This window comes from Teleopsis dalmanni, chromosome 1 (genome assembly GCF_002237135.1).
Source record: "Teleopsis dalmanni isolate 2A chromosome 1, ASM223713v2, whole genome shotgun sequence".
Classification (NCBI taxonomy): Eukaryota; Metazoa; Arthropoda; class Insecta; order Diptera; family Diopsidae; genus Teleopsis; species Teleopsis dalmanni.
In genome coordinates, this window is record NC_051846.1 from 190,137,868 (window position 1) to 190,157,794 (window position 19,927).

The 19,927-nt window shown below is 29.3% G+C and overlaps 1 protein-coding gene across 1 annotated transcript; it reads right to left on the reverse strand.

The window, feature by feature from the left end:
• Positions 1-290: 290 nt before the first annotated feature.
• Positions 291-1,088, reverse strand: LOC119666934. Its single transcript, XM_038076212.1, has one exon. The coding sequence runs from the start codon at positions 1,086-1,088 to the stop codon at positions 291-293; it is 798 nt and encodes a 265-aa protein (XP_037932140.1).
• Between the last annotated feature and the right edge of the window lie 18,839 nt (positions 1,089-19,927).

A 19,927-nucleotide genomic window follows, 5' to 3' on the forward strand; every position in this document is an offset into this window, starting at 1 on the left:
CCCTATTATTGGGTGATTTACCTTCGCCACTAGGAACTCCCACAGGAACTGTCTGCGCAACCCCAAATTGACTTGCACTAATTTCGTTCCATACGTGCTAATTTTCGCTCCGTTTGCTGCGTATAAATAATATTGCGTGGCTTCATTTTCAGGCTGCATTCTCTTTGGCAAAATTGAAACTTCCGCGCCTGTGTCTATTAGATAATTTATACCTGTTTTTTTATCTTTGAAGAACAAACGGCATGCTTTACCCTCTGCCACTTCACTCGCCGTCAGACGTGAAGTGGTGTTTAGTTTTCCGCTGAGTTTTGCGGTGGTTTGTACTGGCAAGGCTGAACACATTTTGTGGACCTCTCCTTGAACCGCCGATGATAAAAACAGATATTTCCTCTTCTAGCACTTGATGATCGCCCTTTTCCACGATCTCTGTCATTGCTTCTTCCTCTTTTGCCCAACTGAATGACCAAATTATTTATCATGACTTTCAACTCGTCAATTTCCTTCCTCATCTCCTTCGGTTCATTCCTTTGTACTACACAAACCGTTTCTGTTTCCTGTACCTCAAATACCTTATCAGCCACTTTGGCCCACTGTGCAGAATCACCTTCCACTGCAGCTACGATTGTTCTAACTCCCACTGGCAGTCGCTGTAACCACAATGACTTTAGTACATCATCATTCATTGAATTGCCGGCCATTTCCTTCATTTTCTTCAGCAATTGAGTTGGTTTCATGTCTCCTAGCTCCAATTCTGTCAGCAACTTACGCAGCCTTTTGTGCTCCGATTCTGTGAATTCATATATTAACCGTTTCTTCAACGTCTCATATTTCAACACCCTCGGTGGATCTCGAATCACATCAACTATGCACTCCAGATATTTCGGCTCTAAACTTGCTACTACATGGTCGAACATTGTATCATCTTTCGTTATTCCCGCATTCCTGAACTGTGCTTCCATTTGCAGAAAAAAAAGGTCCGGATGCTCTCTTGAAAACATCATCGGCTTAACTGAAACCCGGTATACCTCCTTGTCAGTGCGACTTTCTCCTTCTGCCGGAAAAAAATCTTCTTCCTCACGGTTAGTCATCTTGCTTGCTAATGTTGGGCTTGATAATAACTTACAACTCCTTTTTGTGTCGGGGTCACCAATGTTGTGATTACAATAACCAAATAGCTTTTATTAATAAAAAACAGTATTTATTGCAACACAAACTTTTATTATTTTTAATACAACTTTAGAAACACTAACTAATTGACTGACTGATCAACTGACTGAAAAAATCTGAATAATTATTTTTAAATAAAATATTTTTAAATATCAGAGAATCTGACAATTTTAGCCTACTTTGTTGATTCTCACCACACTACTACAATCTTATATATTTCTTATATATATTTTCAAAGAAACCATCTATATATTTATTAAAACTGAACACTAAATGACTTTTTTACTTATATAGTACATTAATAAGACAAGTAAGAGGTTTATGTAAACAAAATTCATTGTGATTTATTTCTCAAAATACTAATTTTAATCTATTTTCATTTTAGTTTATTTTGACATTGAGTACCCTCATGTGTGTCGCCTTACTGTCAACTTAAGATTTACGGAATTTCAGCTTAAATTTAAAATGCCAAATAACCAATTGACGCCAACAATTCTTTAATTCAAGTCAAGTGCATGCAAATTGGTATTTATTGGAGGATCAAAATGGAGATGACATTATTTCTTAAACTGCACGAGTGCTCCCATGGGTGCTGATAAACTTAGCATGACAAATACGTTCAATAGAAATTTTATTTATTAGCGTCTTTAGTGGAATAAAAATGATATAAAAAAGTATATAAAAAATATATAAAAAAGTTATAAAATAAAAAAATTACTGAGTTACCAATTCACTGAAATTACATGTTTTGAACATTAAACTTATTTTTTACAAATTATACTTTTTTAATTTTGTGAAAGTTGTAACTCAAGTAAAGTGGCTTGCATAACAAACATTATTGCCAGCGGCAAGAAAATGAAAAATAAAGAAAAATCCGTAAAATATGCAGGAAGTAGAATAGAGGAATGGAAAAAATAAAAAATCTAAACGTAGCAGTTTTTGCTTACTGATTGAATGAATGCCATTACGTCGTCCATTGGCCTTGTGTGGGTATAAATGATTGTCCCTGATAAACAACTTAACCATCAACCGCAACATTGCCAATGTAAAAATACACTCCCCAAGAGCGACAACAGCAACAGCAACAATAAAAGCAACACCAACAGCAACATTCACTGTCACAACTGCAACAACAGTGACAACACAACTTCTGAACTGACTACAATAAAAACTGCTCGTCGATAGCAGCGACGATTCTTAAATGTGGAACATTATGGCACCCCAGCAGCGTTTACAATCAGCTGATATGAGTTGGTAAGTGTCGGTAAGTACGTAGTTGCCACCATTTTTCCATTTACATTTGCATTCGTATGCAAACCGCATACACGCATGTTGCATTGCTGGTTTGCTTCCTGTTTGAAATACGGCATTGCATTGGCGAAAACGACACGTCCGTTCCGCACTAATGCTTCACAAAGTGTATTTGTTTTGGTTAATATTTTAAGTATCTCAACATTAACTAATGCAAGCAACATTTAAATACATATTACGTTATAAAATTGCATATGTATTCCCCGCCCACATGTGCATGGTGAACTTATGCATCACGATTTGCATGCGTAATAAAATTTTAATTGATTTTGTGCTGTTACTCATACGCCATGAGTACCAGATGCCATTGTAAAAATTCTTTACAAATTTATTCACCTTGACTTAATATCATTTGGATATTGTGTTTATTTATTATTTAAGTACATATAGTTCTATGTTACTATTACTTTTTTTTATTGTAAATACTAGTAGATGACCCGGCGAACTCTGTTCCGCCTTAAAGGCAATAAATAAGCAGTTTGTTTTTAATTGGAAAAAATACAAAAAAAAAAAAAATACCTACATTAATCATTCATAATTTATTTGTGTATTTTAGTACACATCGCAAATTATCTATTTGTTGACCTCTGTTGTTCGCTCGACCTTCAGTCCTTAAATTTGCAGTATTTCGTATTCTTCTTGCATTACGGCTTTGTCGGGAAAGATTCGATCGTCTTGGTCGCGGCATTATTAAAAAACTAAAAACTCAAATTTTCAACCATACCATACATTATAATTGTTAATTATTTATTTTGTTGAGTTTGCAACAACCAGGTAGTTTTATTGATTAAAAACGATATTTATTGCAACACAAACTTATATTGATCTAATACAACTTTTAAAAACACATTAACTAAGTTATATTTCTATCTGTTAAATTTTAATAAAATATTTTAATAAAGTATTAGTATTGCTGTTAAGCTAGACTTACTTTGTATAGGGACAAAGAAGCTTTATTAAATTTTAGAGGAATTTTTAGAATAACATAGCATAGCTTCTTTGTAAAAGCACCAGAATGGTCGCTTTACATATAGTAAGTAAAAAATATGCATTACAAAATGTCTCTACAAAAAGAGTAGCTTTGAAAAGAAATAAAGAATTAGCAAACCCAAAAAGTTAAACTTTCAATTCGTTGAACTTGTGTTTCCAAAATAAAGCTGTAGTTTTTAAGCTCGTTCTAATTTAAAGCACGGCAAGTGCTTTGGTTGTTGTCACTAATTAAATAAAAATAAGTGACAATAAAACCTGGAACTTGAGCATTGAAAGTTTGTGCAGCCTTGACTTCTTGTGGATAACACGATTAGTCATCGCTTCTAATTTGACAGGCACGAGTTCTAAGCCTGGCATTTGCAGTCTAAACAAATTATATACGGACTATAAACTAATTAAATAAAAATTCGATTAGTCCAAAGACCACTGATGAAGAGTACTTGGCAATACTCGAAACAGCGTTGTATGGTCAGCCGAACTTCAATAAAATTAAAAATAAATTTTTGTGTTTGTACTTTATTTCTTTCTTTGCTATTCGAAAATTCCGATAAAATATTTTCTATCAAAAATTTGATAATTTCAAAACCTACTTTGTCGTGAACGGGATAAACAGGTATCCTATGTCCTTCTCCTGGCCTTAAACTACCTCCCTGCCAATTTTCAGCTAAATCGGTTCAGCCTATATCCTTCTCCTGGCCTTAAACTACCTCCCTGCCAATTTTCAGCTAAATCGGTTCAGCCGTTCTTGAGTTATAAGTGGTGTAACAAAAACACATCTTTCTTTTATATATATAGATTTTGTGAAAATATTTTCAAAAAGCACAATAGGTAAAGATAAATATTTGTAATTCATAAGTCCTATTGTTTTGAAAATGATTGGTTGTATTGTAGTATTGAAATAACTGTATTTAATATTACTATGATATCAATTAAATTTTCGAAATGTAATGGTTCTTGATTATGGCCTTTTGAATAACTTTTAGGATTGAAATTTACGATGAGGCATAATATATAATAGTTCTTCTTTCTAAATGAATTAATATCATAAATACTAAAACTTATTTTTAAAGAATTGAAGTCTGAGTTTAACTTTTAAGTTGTTTTGAATAAATAATTCTTATTCGTATTTTTTTTGTGTATGTATTTTTTGATCCATTCAGTTTTTGACATATAATTTACGTGTTACTGATTATGGTGTATTTTATTTTACATGGCCAGCAAATCTACTTTAGTAACGCTTTATTTAGGCTTCCAAGGTCTATTCATTCTTCTGTTCACTTTTATAGCTAGCACATATCTTGAAACAACATCAAAACCTCAGCAATTGCTATTATTCAGAACAATCTTACATCCATTCTCATAGAACCTCAGTATTTGCTCTTGTTTAAAACAATCTCTCTAATCAACACATTTTTTGCTAGAAATAAGCACTGCTACATATGTTCTTCCACTTGGATAATTTGTTTTCTTATAAAAGTGCTGTTCACTATTCTTGTCTTTTATTTAATATGAAGAGTTTTTTTTATATTTCTTTCTTTACATAGTTTTATGACTAATAAAGTATGATAAAAGCTTAGTTATATATTGTTTTTTAAACCTATGAGTTGCGGAGATATAAAAGTTAATCCCGGTAGAGTTCCGCTATATCCGAAAATGACTCTATTACAAGCGGATAACTCTAGTTATTCATCTCAGTAGCATGGGTCGACTAAGACTGGAGATTACACGTTTTTTCGAGTGTATTTTCTAGTTCTATGGTGTTCAGTTATGTTGTTGATGCAGTATGTCATGAAAGGTTGTATTAATATTTTAGTTTTCTGAGTACTCAATTTTTATGCAAACTTAGTCATATGTCAGCTAACGAGTTACTGAGAGAGGAAAATCGATCCAGTCAGAGATCAGCTATTTGCCGACATATTACAGCCGATGGACGTCAGTTATTCGGAGTTATCCATATAATGAAATACAACGTACCGAAGATTATGCGTTTTTTGTGGTTTCTAGACTCATAGTTATGATATTAAAAATTTACATAAAACATAAGCTTAATATGTATAAGTACTTTATTACTCTTGAATATATCTCATTCATTAATAACTCCTTTACCTCATTCATTAATAACGTTTAAATCTTATCCAGTCTTGACATTCATTAAATTGTCAGGTTATTTTAAGCTAAATATGAAAAGGTACTTTATTACATTTGACCATGCCGCGTTCATTGAGATCTTAGACCTTTAAGCTTAAAATAGTCTTGGCCTCCATTATATTGACGAGTAATTTAAAAAATCCGACTTCTAGTTTATTTAATCAGTTCTTTCTTTATCGAATTAAATATATTTACACTATTATTAAAACTAAGAATACTATTTAATAGGAAATGCACGACATAGTTTTAGTAGTCTATTGGACTTTCCGATTTTAAAATATAAAAATTATAAACCAACATTTATATTCCCGTACAGAAGTAGTATGTAAAGGTAATAAAAAAAAAGTAAATATATCGCCAAAATCAGTAGAGCAAGGAGCGCCAAAATGTATGCTAAGTCATGAGGGTCACATTTAGGGCACATTTAAATGACAGTTTAAGTTAATTGCGAAACCTACAATTTCACCACACCTTTATCCTTCTGTTTAAACAGTGATGGACATAGAGTAGAACTTACACATACACTAACATATATGCAACTAGTAACTATTTTGTTAACACATTGTTTTACTAATACAATAACATGAAAATGGCAAGCATACACAAAAAAGAATTCAGAATAAAACTGCCAACATTGCAAGCTCATTATCACTCGCCATTTGGATAAGAAAAATGGCGGTGGAACGTTATCGACCGACTTTCACGTGAATGCGATTCGTTGCTATTGCTTTGCCTCGGGTGGGGTCAGCCATTCTAGTGGAGGAGCTGAATCTATGTCAATTGCTTCTTGCAAACAACAATGAAAACATATTATATTTTTCACTTTTCCTTACTACACACTTTGTGAAATTAAAGTCTTCCATAGAAAGTAAATAGTGAACTGTGAATTCAAAGTAAAGTTTATAAAGGGGAAATATCAAAAACATATTACAGTCAGACACACTTAAAAAACTGAATTTGCATATCTCTGGGAAAATATAAAACTACAGATATTAAAATATGTATTTGTTTTTATTTCCAAGTACTTTGGCGAAATTCAACAAAACTAGCACAAAATATTGAAAGACAGAAAAAATTTCACAAAGAACCTCTTCAATGTGCAAATATACATATAAAGGACGATTTTCCATATTTCCCATTGTTGCCATAAAATTGGGTGTGTTTTGGTTAACATCCATGTATTTTCAGTGCTGTTTGTGGTATCTGAGTTAACTGCAAAATTATTCTCAAACGAAAAAAAACATCAATTTATTTATTTATAATTTCACAAAAATAGACGAATCAAATTTTTTCGTTTCTCAATGAATGGAATAACCGCGAGGACAATGTGCTGCGATTGTGAAGAAGTTTATTGCAGCGATTGCAATTGACAGTGTGAAACGTTGCCAGCATTTAAAAATAAACAAATTTTAAAATAAATATACAGAACAGTATTTGATTGTCGTGGCACAATATTGGTTATTTCATCAGTAGATTTTTTCATTGTTATTTTTTTTACACTATTGTCAAAGCATCCACTTCGGAATTCTCATACATCAAAGCAGCTATCGGAAATATTTTTAGTCAATTTTTCAGAAGTAAATATTGTTTGGAAAAGTTTTAAAATTATTCCAGCTGATGGTCATGTAAATAAAAATGGAATATAGATAAATAACAATTTACTTATATATTTTTGAAAGCGCTAATTGGTCAAAGTTAAATGAAGCACAACTTTTAAAATTAGTTTTAAAAAATAAAAATTATTGCCACCAATATTTTGACTATAGTCAGTCCTTAATCATAAGGGTATAATAAATTATATTAATTTACCGAAAAAAAATTTTAAAAAGCACTTTTACAGCAATATTTAGGGATTGTTGTCTCTTTAAAGTGTTAGTTCATTAATCACCTCATAGGGTTATCCATTTTATAGTCCTGACTTGGCTGCTTTTTGTTTTAGTGACATATGTCCAACAGAACTGTCACTTATGCCATCATATATTTAATTAAAATTTTCAGTTTATAAATTAATTAAGCATAAATAATGAAGTTTTACTTAGATTGTGCACTTGAAACTTTTTGTGAATATATGTAAGTCAAATTGTGTTTTCTTTTTTTGTGGTGAGGAAATCGAATGATTTATGCAACGTCAGGATGACGTGTACCCGATTTCTTAATAGTATACGGAGTAAAATACGCCCTTTAAGTTATTCCCACCGGAACCGCTAACGCTTTATTTCTGATCAAATTGACAAAAATTTTGAATTTGTCGATTTTTTATTAAGTGTCCTTAAAAAAGAACTGCCAAAAAGGAGCTAATAGTTTAAAATATGTGTGTGAATATTAGGATAAAGAAACACTTAAAAAGTTCAAATTAAAAAAATTTGGTAAATAATTAGCATAACCTGGCATACTTATTTTGCCGTTTTAAATTTAGTGAAGTGTTTATCTTAAGTCATTAGCAAACTGATGAGAAGAATATACTGCATTTGGGTCGAATGAACTGCCAAATTTATATTTCGCATAGAATAGGTTCTAAAACCATGCTTCTATTATAGTCACACATTCATAATTTCAGTCGGAACTCTTGTCGTGAAACATTCTTTCAAAGTTCGGAAACATATAGAGACACTTTCTTCCTTACTTGTGACTATTTTTTTAATTTAAGTTTAAATATTCTAGTATTCTTTAAATTATTCTTCACTTTTCAAGTAATATGATTATATATCATTACTAACTTACTTATCTAAATAGTCATAAGAAGCCATTAGTAGTTTTCGGCATGTGCGCCTTCTCTGCTCTCGGGCATCAAGTGCAGTTCATACTTCCTCAACTTGATCACCAAGCCTACGTATTCTTTTGTAGTAACAGAAATTGTCTGTTATTAACAATAAATTCAATTAAAGGTCATTCAAACTATTCTGTTTTTCAGTGTAATAACCGTATTTGATTGAACAGATGATTTGTAGTCATCAATGAATATAGAAATATTTTTTAATTCAGCATTTTAGCACATAAAAACTTAATTGCATAATGATAGAACTGATAGTGATAAAATTTATTACACTATTGTAAAAATAATAGTTGGGATTGATCAAGTTGGGATTAATCAATATATAAAAAAGGTGCCATGATATCAGACCAAAAACCTTTCATTGCACCTACATAAATATTTAATGCAAAAGATACAAAAGAAAACAGAACACAAAAGAATATTTCATTTTATGTAAATACAATTTTTGTTTTTAAGATATAACATATACTTAAATGTAGCATGATTGTAAGTATACTTTATATAAAATATAAGAAAGTATCTTAAGCATCCTTGTAAGTAATTACATTAATAAAAATGAGAGTGAAAGGTACATAATGAAATTTTTAAAAAAATATTCCACTTCTTTTTCATCAATATTTGCGTACTGTACACATCGAAAAAAGAAGACACAAAAATGTATTGTAATCATTTACCAATTTTCAACAAGGATTACAATACGTTGCGTGTAAAAATGCAGAAAATTGTATTACTCAAATGAAAAAAATGAAAAAAATAAAAATCCTTTTGTATTAATAGTTATTAAAGGAAAATTGTTTTACAAAAATAATGTTATAATGAGTTCCTCACCTACTTATTTGATGGCAACGAAGTGCTTGATTAAATTATTTATTTAAATTGTAAATATGGAAAATGAATAAAAGTTTAATGTTTCATTTAAAAATTTTATAAAAAAAAATTTAAATGACTAATATGTATTCTTTATAATTAATAACTTAATCATATGCTGATAAATTAATCATCATGATGAAATTTTGTAGCGAATAAAAGCAATATACTATGAGTTTTAATGTCGAGTTCTACACAGCGGACGACTATCACCCGCGTGTTGCTACACTATCACTATGAAGTTGCCACAGGCGTTAAACAATGCTCTATATTGTCACCAATATTGTTTATTCTCGTAGTGGACGATATGTTGCACCAGTCGTTGAGTAAGAGAAAGGGAGTCCCTTTATGTTAACAGCTTCAACTACATTTGTAGCACGATCACTACTAAGAGTGAGGCTGATGAGAACACCTCGAAGCGTACAAACAAAGCTAAGGCTTTATGCTAAGATCCACCTAGGAAACTCTATATGGTTTTTGCTTATCTCTGTCTATAATTTCAATGTCAACTCAGTATTCTTTTATGGATTTAAAATATGGAAATGCACTACTGTCATCGACAGATGCCTCAAAACAAATCTTTGCAACAGATTCTTAATATGTGGTGGGTTAATCGTATCAACAATGTTGATCTGTGGGGTATCACCAATCAAATGTCAATCTCTTTTGCGGGAGAAGAGGATAATAGATAAAGGAGAAGAATGGTTCGAATCTTTAAATATGTGTTTCTTGAATATACATAATTATTTCAATTTCGTTATTAAGTCAATGAGATGGTTGCATTTGAGTACATTTTTTAAGAAAGTAGCGTATTTGCTTTTATTGTTATATAGCAATACTAGTATTGCCTTTATAGCTATCTAGCTAAATAAATTAGTGGTAATTCCATGAAAGCTCTAATAAACGAATGCTCTTATGAGCCGATATATTTACTATTTGTGCAATCCTCCTCGTTTTGATGTTTTATACAAAGTGCATTCTTCTAAATGAGTGTGCAGCTCAAATAACTCTAAGCGTAAGTGTTCTATCACTGAAATACATTTTGAGGTTTTAATTGACAAAAGGAATCATGTTTGCTATTACTGTACTTTTATAAAAAAAATAGAAAAGCTTAAATTGTTATATTTAACATCACTTATATGTCATATGTAATTAATTACATCAATACCCTTATGTAAAAAATTATATATTTATTTTTATTTATATTTTGCATTGCAGCACATGTCTATCCATATAATGCCATACAAAGTTTTGTATTTATAAAGGCACCTATATAATTCCTTTTCCACCAAAATTACTTTTTTACAATTGCAACAAAAAATATTCAGTACTTCAGTACCTTTATAAAGAGGTAAGTACTCCAACATTATTCAAAAATATGCAACCATATATGTACATATAAAGATTAAATACATATATTCATAATTTTATATACAATATTACTTATGCGTATAAATATCATTTATATAATAGTACATATTATATGCGTAACATATAGGCATATATATAAAATTAAGTACAGATATATACATATTTGTCTATATATCCACATAAACATATATACATATATATATATATACATACCATTTACATAAATATACGAATTGCTGAAGCTTTTTGATTCATTTTTTCAGTTTTAAGCTACTTCAATTGAAGTATTTAAAAATAAAATTTGTATACATTATCACGGCTGTTATAAATTTTATAATTAATTAGTTTATAATGAGGAACATTAAGTCCAATTTATTTTATACCTTGGTCTATGCTATTCCGCATACATTTTGAAACCCATAGGAACGTGTGGAAGAACCTGTGAAAAAATATTCCATAATAACGTTAATAAAATCCAATTCAACACTGAGTTTGGCCTTAATTAAACACCAACGCATAAAAAAATCTAACCAAGAGCAGAAGGCAAAAAAAATGTAGCTGCACTTAAAGTAATTTTCATAATTACAAAATTGTCTTCAGTGGACACGTAAGCGAAACCCAGTGCACACATTCCTACACCTCACACAATCGCACAATCATACAGCTCTGCATTACTATGTGATGGAATTACGATGGAGGAGGACCTTTTGCTCGGATGACATACATCATTCTCTGCTAAATTTATACCATCCAACACGTTGCAGCTGCAAGCTTTTCTAACCTTTGAATATTCATTATAATTCATAATTTTTAACTTAATCAAGGTAAGAAAATGAAATTCAAAGCAAATTCATAAAAAATGTAGAAATCTATGGGTTGGATGGGGAATTATGAGTACAGATTGTTTGGTTAGGTAAGTGTTCAGTTTGTTTAGGTTAGAGTAAAATTTTATTTAAAACTGTAATTATAATTGCTTAGAAGAATTCCATAAATTTGAAATATTGAAGTGGAAGTACTTGAAGGAGTAAAAAATAAATTCTAGTCAAGAATATATAAGAAAAAAAATTTTAGTTTAAGTAATAATGAAAACACTTTTATCAAAAACTTCTATCATATAATTATATTTGTAGAAATCTTTATATTGCATCTTAAGTTTGGCATACTTTTTGAATTCAGCTATTAATATATAATATATTAGAACTCTTTAATATCAGAAGAAAACCAAAAAATTCCAATCTTTCGACTATACATAAATCTTAGAAACTTTAGCTGTGTAAGTTTATCAATTCTTTTAGGATTATTAAAGGACTCATGTAATTGGAAATAGTTGATATCACTAAAAATAAGCTTTTTTAATAGGTCTCATCTACTTTGAAATATACTTAATAGCTGGGTGCAGCCAAGGTAGAGATATAGGTGGCAGCTCCTCACTTTAAGCTAGTCCAAATTATTTTGCATAATAACAATGGTTCCCACGGGATAAGGCCAGATAATCTTAACCAGTTTAAAATTTTTTTTTATAATTTGTAAATAACAGAATAATAGTTAATACTGAGTAGTACTTAATGGATTTTTCTACTCTTCTGATTTTATGTAAGGAAATTCGTCGCTAGTCCCCCACTGTATCTTATTTTCGCTAAGCGCATGAGAAAAACTTTAAACAGAACTGATATTTGTAATAAATAAACTATTATATATTGTTGATCTTCGAACTAGAGAATATTCTTTAATCTGTTATTATATCGAGAAACCTCTTTAAAGAATAAGCGTAGTATAATCCAAAATGTTCTGCAAATGAAATCAATTCTAACCAGAGCTCATGACATGAATTCAAATACCCCTCGTAACTTATTATACTGATTGATTTTTAACTTCCATTTTGACGAAAGAAACTATATAAACTATTGTTTTCCATGGAGAAGTTTTAATCGATCAGTAATAAAATTGCAAAAGTATCCGAAAAAGTAATAATATAGTATTGCAATTTTAGATATTCACTATTATTAACAACCAGTCTTCAGATAGAAGTCAAGAAATCGATTTAATGTTTTAACATTTTTTTTTTGAAATTTTCGGGATTTTGATCATTATGTGTATAAACTTAGGCGAAATGAGATGAATTAAAGCATTATTTTGTAATTTAAGAGATTTTGTATTTTATATGGTAGAGATATTGAGTTACTAATATAACTTACTCTGAGAAAAAGTCAAAAAACGTCAACTTTTTAAAGAAAAATAACTGAAATTACAGAAATATGTTGTAATTTTTCAGATGTTTTTGTTTATTAAAGTCTATAAATGTTCAGAAATTAACTTAGCCCTTTTGTTATAAGAATAAATCCTAATTGAAGAACTATTGCATAAACTCTTACGACTGAACATAGTCTTAAAGATCCAACTATGCATCGAAAGCTCTCTGTAGCAGACTGCTTTCCTTAATTGTGAAAGCAATCTTCACTTTCATAAATAAATAATAACAAATGTCAATTAGAATAAACATTTTATTTGGAACTCTCAAACGAAGCCATTGTACTTTTGTTTGATATAATATTTATTTATTTATTTATTTTTAACGTTATTGTTTATTTATTTTTTCTCAGAACGGAATTGACTTATCCTCACTCATGCTTCGTCTGCAACTTTACTTTCACTCGAGTACAAATGGATTTCATTGCATATGCACTCTGCAAAATATGCACACTTACACATTCAATGTGTGTTTGTGCACATCTTAATGTCAACAAATACATACTTGTGCATGTATACGTGTTATGTGCATACGTAGATGTTAACTGCTTTTTGAAATTAAAGCTAACATGGAAGTGGAAATGTTTATGTCAAAGTTTATTATTTCTGCATGTGCATTTGACGATGTCATGTGAGCGCACATCAAAGCAATTGTTATCCACCAACACACACAAATACAAAAGAACTAGAACACACATGAAGGCATTAATGATAAATAAATTTAAGCGGAAATGCTGCTACACAAAGCTATATGACAACTCTGTTTTAGTCGTAGATGCCAGAATCGTTTTCATTGTTTGACTCAAATCACTTTCTAAATTCAAGCAATAATAAAAGCTAGTAATAATAATAAAAAAATAAAATAAAAATAGAATTTTATGTGTTTTGATAATATTTTATCGAAAATAATATATATAAATAAAAAGATGTCTTGTTCTTATTACTATTAACTATTTTTTACAAGGGAAAATGCGTATTTTAAGAATGTATTTTATTAATTTTTCTCATATATATTTTGCTCATAAATTTATGTAATATATGTATATTATTATATATGTATTATATGTATATGTATTAAACATAAAGGCAGTAAAGTGTTATATATCTGCCGTAAGAAAAATTTGTAAAGTCACTCATACGCTACGGTGTCCTAATACTTAACCCTTTTATTGTTATGCATTTTGTTACTACAATATAAAATAGAAAGAATCTGTTTTAATAATTTAATTATTTAATATTTTTTATTTTCCTTTATCAATTATTTGTTATGGCAAAACTAATAAAATAATTGTGGTTAAACTATTAGCCATTAAATGTTTTAGAGAAAAATTGTTTAAACAGTTAAATACAAAATTATTTGATTACGATTATCCTGCTGACGTAAGCAAGTCAATTTATATTCCTGCATATATCATTGCTCAGCCACAAGTAGCTTATGGCTTGATAGCAATAATAGAAAAATATATACACTTACATATTTAAATGCATAAATAAACTAACATTTATGGGTATTGTAAACGAAAGGTAGAAAAACAAATTTAGAATAAAAATTGGATCAAGGATTCGTATTATTATTTTTTATATTCAATTTTTTTCTATGCTTTTGCTTTTATTCTATTTCCTTCAATATAAACAATATTGGTTTTAAAGTGTAGGAAAGCTTAAATTTCTTATAATAAAAAATATTTCTTTTACTTAAGTTCAAAATAATATTTTGAAATGAAAAGTGTTAGGAAGAATAAAAGAAAATAAATAATATAGTAAAAAATGTAGAAATCTATGAGTTGGATGGGGACCCGTATTAGTTGCAATTTTTTAAAATTTTTATTTATTTTGTTTTTATTATTTTTTTTTTTTTTTGTAGTAAAAAATACTAAATATAAATTTAATACTTGAATCAAATTCTTGAAATATTTAAAATGTTGAAATAAAATTTATTTTACATTTAATTATTAGTCTATTCTAAAAATAGCTTCGAAAAGTATTATTTTATTTTATTTAATTTTTATATATTACAAAGTAATATTTTTTATTTATTATTCTTATTTGTACAAATAGTTTTTCTGTAAAAATACACAAGTTTGTCTATTTTTCTTTCAAATATTAAATGTTTTTGTGTTTTTTTATTAAAAATTACTAAAAATAAAAACAAAGTAAGATATTTTTTTAAATAAATGTAAAAAAAAATCCAATATTTTATACAACTTCTTTCGAAGCAGATAGAAATAATTTTTTATTTCTCTTATTTTACAAAATAATTTTTCTATTGTTTTGGCTTAGGAGAGAAATTTTAATTCCCAGTTTTAACTACATTTTCATTAAGCTAAATGATATTTTGGTTATTTCATTTAATATTTACCAAATGGGAAGTTTTAATTAACCTGAGTGTTTGTTTATACGCTTTTCCAGGTTATACAACATTTTTACGTAAAACCATATAAATAAAAATTAATTTATATTTCATTTTCTTAATGTTCTCCATTACATGAGTCCATGTAGTAATGCATACGTTTAGTTCATACAGGGTTGTTTTATTTTTTTTTTTTCATACCTATGATTATTATTTTGTTAAAACCTTATTTTAATTATTTATTCTTTAAATCTTCCAATTAAGTGAGAGACGTGTTATTTAAAAGTCGTCCGCGAAATTGCTTATCGTACTCCATCTTTTTTAAGGTAATTTTCGATCAATTTCGACACATACCTGGCTACAGAACGATCATGGCTTGATGGATGCTCGTTTTTAAAGCATCGAGAGTTCAAAAAATTTTCATAAAAACATGATTTCTTAACAATGCCTTTTAGCAATTTTTCTTGTAGACAAAATGCATTATCTGAATAATAAATTTACGCGTAAAATCGCATTTCAAGGAAATTTGTAATGCAATGGAATCAAATCAGGATATATTGTCTGGTACCCTATGGTTAAAATCACATATCTTTTACATTAATTTCTTCGATTTTAGTTTAATTGGCTTAGAGACTGCCTAAACCTTTTCTTTAATGGACCACTGCTCATTAGTGTTGACCACAGTTGTTAGCAAACTTAAGCGTTCTCGTTCTACTTTTGCTCTCTAAGACTGCACTTTTAATATTTTGTTAAGTATGCATTTCTCGTTGCCTCTGAAAATGTGTCCTGTTCGGCTTAGGCAATTTTACTTTAACCGATTTTGGAACTCGCTTCTCCATTAGCATTGTTCTAGTTGTTTGGAACTGATTAAGTCTCCTTTGCCTTCTTGCTTACTGGGGTTTCGCTTTTTATATCTTGCAAAGAATGCAGCATTCATTGGCTTTAAAGACATATCCTGAGAGATTTAATGTAAGTTAAGCATTTTCTTCGCCACATAACTGATAAATTTATAATCGTAAGCGTAGTTCGCTGTTTTTATTTATTATCCCAAATGTTTATTTTTTTTGAGAATAATATGTAAAGTAGTTTCGAACATAATTTTCTATTTTAGATGTCTTTGAACCACACAGTGCAATAATAGTTTTAGTTATAGAAAAATGTTAATAATAAAATTCTTTGTGATTCAAATTTTTTTAATCACAACGTACTACTCAATAATTATTACCACTCAAATGATAGAATAAAAAATAGATAGCACATTTAAAAAATTTCATTTAATAAAGGAGTAAAATATTTTTAACTCAGATTTCATTTATGAAAAAAAATTTCATTTAATGTATTTGGTTTTCATCAAATAAAATTTTATGTTTTGTTCACAAAATATTTTTTTGTAATTTAAAAATATTTTTATTCGTTAAAAAACTATATCCATGACATTTCAAACATTCATTTTTATATGTTAAAATTAAATAAAATGAAATTTATTTTAAATCTCTACATTAATATTTTTTCTTTGCATTTTTAAGTTTTAAAAAGTTTTGGTTTTATGCATTTAATATAGTTCGGTTGTGCACTTAACAATCATAAAACGTAAAAGTTGATGGAAGTTTTTCATAAATATTTAATACTCTTATGGTTTCAGTTGGCAAACAAATTTTAAGTGGCATTTCCGCTGCGAATCTGTGTATTTAGCGGTTAAATCCAATTATTCTTAATATAGTTTTAATAAAGATATTTAAGCTAGAAATTTTTAAGGAAAATATTCAATAAATTGAGATTATAAGTATTAATAATAATATGTATAAAATTATAAGTATCTAATAACAATATTTTATATAAAAAATTTATATAAATTATTTTCGTATACTCTGATTATTTAATTTAAGTAAACCACTTTAATCGATAAAAATGTGCATTTTTGTTCAAAATGTACATGGCGATCAGATTGCTAAAGACAAAATTTCCCGACTATCGCACATAACTGTCTATGAAACACATTACTGACAGCAAGGTAGGTACTAGTCGACGTGTAAACAGTTAGCAACATATGAAATAGCGATGTCGACAACAAAACGCAACTATAATAATCGCTTAAAGTGAACATCAAAGAATACTTCCCGATACTTTTTGCACAGAAAATAAATAATGTCTATTCAATACAGCAGATTTTATTAAGTTTAATACAAATTTTCTTGGCCTCAATTCATAAAATGAGTTTTATTAACTCTTTTCCAATTTTAAACAACAAGAAAATGAACCAAAAGCTATACTGGAACACTTGGCATAGCCTAAAGGGAGAATTTTAGAATACGAATCCTTTTAGATGTGTGAGCAAGATACTCTTTTGTACTAAAGCTGGCTACAGTTTTACATATAACGGAACCTTGAATTTTTCTGGGTATGCATGTGCTTAAAGCTATGTATAGGTATAAACACTGTCTCATTAAAGTAAAATTTTAAAAACGGAAGTATATTTTGAACCCTATTTAATTTAACCCTATTTAATTTAACAATTATAAACTTAGTTAGGCGGCACTCTGGAAGACACTCTCTGATATTTATTTTACGTAAAAGGTATTCCATATGTAACAATCAAGCTGATAATCAAATAAAAGTATCTGAGCATAGTTAAAAAAATTTAATCACATGAAAATTTCTGTCGTATCGATCTGGTCTTGGTTCATACTGAATCAGTAACGTATCAGTCAGCTGCTTTAACTAAAGCTTAATCTAAAGCGCACTACGTTGTTGCTGCTGACTGATCACTGCATACTAGTAAGACATGCTATGAGACCTAGTCTACCCTTTAATGATTTTGGTCATGGTTGTGGCTCTGCGGATAAAGAGGCAATTGTACTTTACCTCTTGTGTCATTGTCTATTATTGGCTAAAAGAAGATTTAAAGGCTTTAGAGGTCTCTTTTTTTACTGACCTGACGATGATAGCTCACATCGTTCAAAATGAAGGAATTGGGTAAGTTTCTAGACTTGTTAAATGCTGCATTGTCACTCGAATGGAGGAATCGTATGTTTTAGCGTTGTTCGTACGCTGATAACTGCGGTCGTTTTGGGAGTCCTTATGTTTATGTACAAATAATACTAAGCCATGGTATCAAAAGAGGCCATTATTGAAGGTCTCAAGAGTGCTCAAGTGGGCACAGTTTGGCCACACCAATATATGCCAACTTAACTAAATTATTCAAATAAAAAATCTTTAGATACAAATGAAAAATTTTACATATCTCATGAACACATGAACGTATCTTATTTAAATTTATTTATAGTTAAAAATGACAAAATATAATTTAATATACAAAATTCTTTAAAAATCATTTTTTATTACAATATTTAGTAGAGGTCCGAAACCTTTATATATAACAATAAACATTATTTTTATATTATTTTATATAATATTAAGATAGACTGTATTATTATTATTGTTAGAGGATATGGCATTGCGACCGTCGCGTCTATAGTGACCCCTTCTGGATTTAGAGTAGATCTCTAAGCCCTGTTGCGTCAATAAAAAGTGGTATTGAACCTAGTTTACAGAGCTTTATTTTATTTTCCGTAAGGGTTCACGTTCCCCGGAGCCAATTCCGTATGTGCATTAGCGTAAGGCATGTGTGGCCGACTTCTCATTCTCTTCACAGAATCTACAGTTTGCATCTGTAAGTAAACCAAGTCTTGCAAGGTGAAGGTAGATTGTGAATGCTTTAAAAATTATATTTACTTTGGCATTTCCTGTAGTTTTTTATTTTCTATTTTCTTTTTTGTATCAAAGAACATTAAACAATATAAAGTCGTTAAAGTATCTTCCAATTTATTTTAATTTTAATCATTTGATTCACTTAAGAATGACGCAAATCAATAAAAGCATATCGCAACAATATTGTAGGGTTTAGTTTTTCTATCATAAAAAAAATTAAAATATTAAAGAAAACCCTACAGCAAATAAAAAGAACAATAGCAAATTAAACCAACGAACTATAAAAGTAATGAATGAAAATAGAAATTCAAAAATATTACAAAATCCCGCCCAAAGGTTACGTATCAATGCCAGCAAACGAGTCAACAATAGAAAAACAACAACAACAATTGCTACTTTGACAGTAAGTAAAAGAAATATTATGGAATAGAAAACTTTTGATTATTATGTCGGTTAATAGAATAGCAAAAGAACTTCCCGCCAATGAAACAAGGAAACGGAACGCAACAAAAGTCAAAAAAGAAAACATTTGAAAAGTTGCAGACAGTAGAGGAAAAATAGAACAAAAAACAACTCAAAAAAAAAACACAAAACAACACAACACGACGAGACGCAGACCAAATTCAAACGTCAAAAATAGAAGAAAAGGAAACAAAATTGGAGCAAATACAGAACATAAAATAAGAAGACAAGAAAAATTGCAAACAATAACAACATAAACATTACATTTTATTATATAAAGTAAAGTAAAGGCTTTGTACTCTATCGGCGAACAGACAGTCTGACTGACTGGTGAATAGAATAAGCGAACTTAGTGTAAATTGTTAAAGAAAGAAGAAGAAAACGAAATTGGCATATATTTGAGCTTTAAGTATGTGTAAAGTTACACGCGCGATGAGCATGCTTAATGGTAACGCCATTTTCAGAATTTCTTTGGTGGCAGTGTGGCATGTGACAAGCACTCACACATTCAAATGAAATGACAGTGTAATGAG

Bases quoted from the DNA above. Each gene is read 5' to 3' on its own strand.
- LOC119666934 (XM_038076212.1), bottom strand. From the start codon at position 1,088: ATGACTAACCGTGAGGAAGAAGATTTTTTTCCGGCAGAAGGAGAAAGT.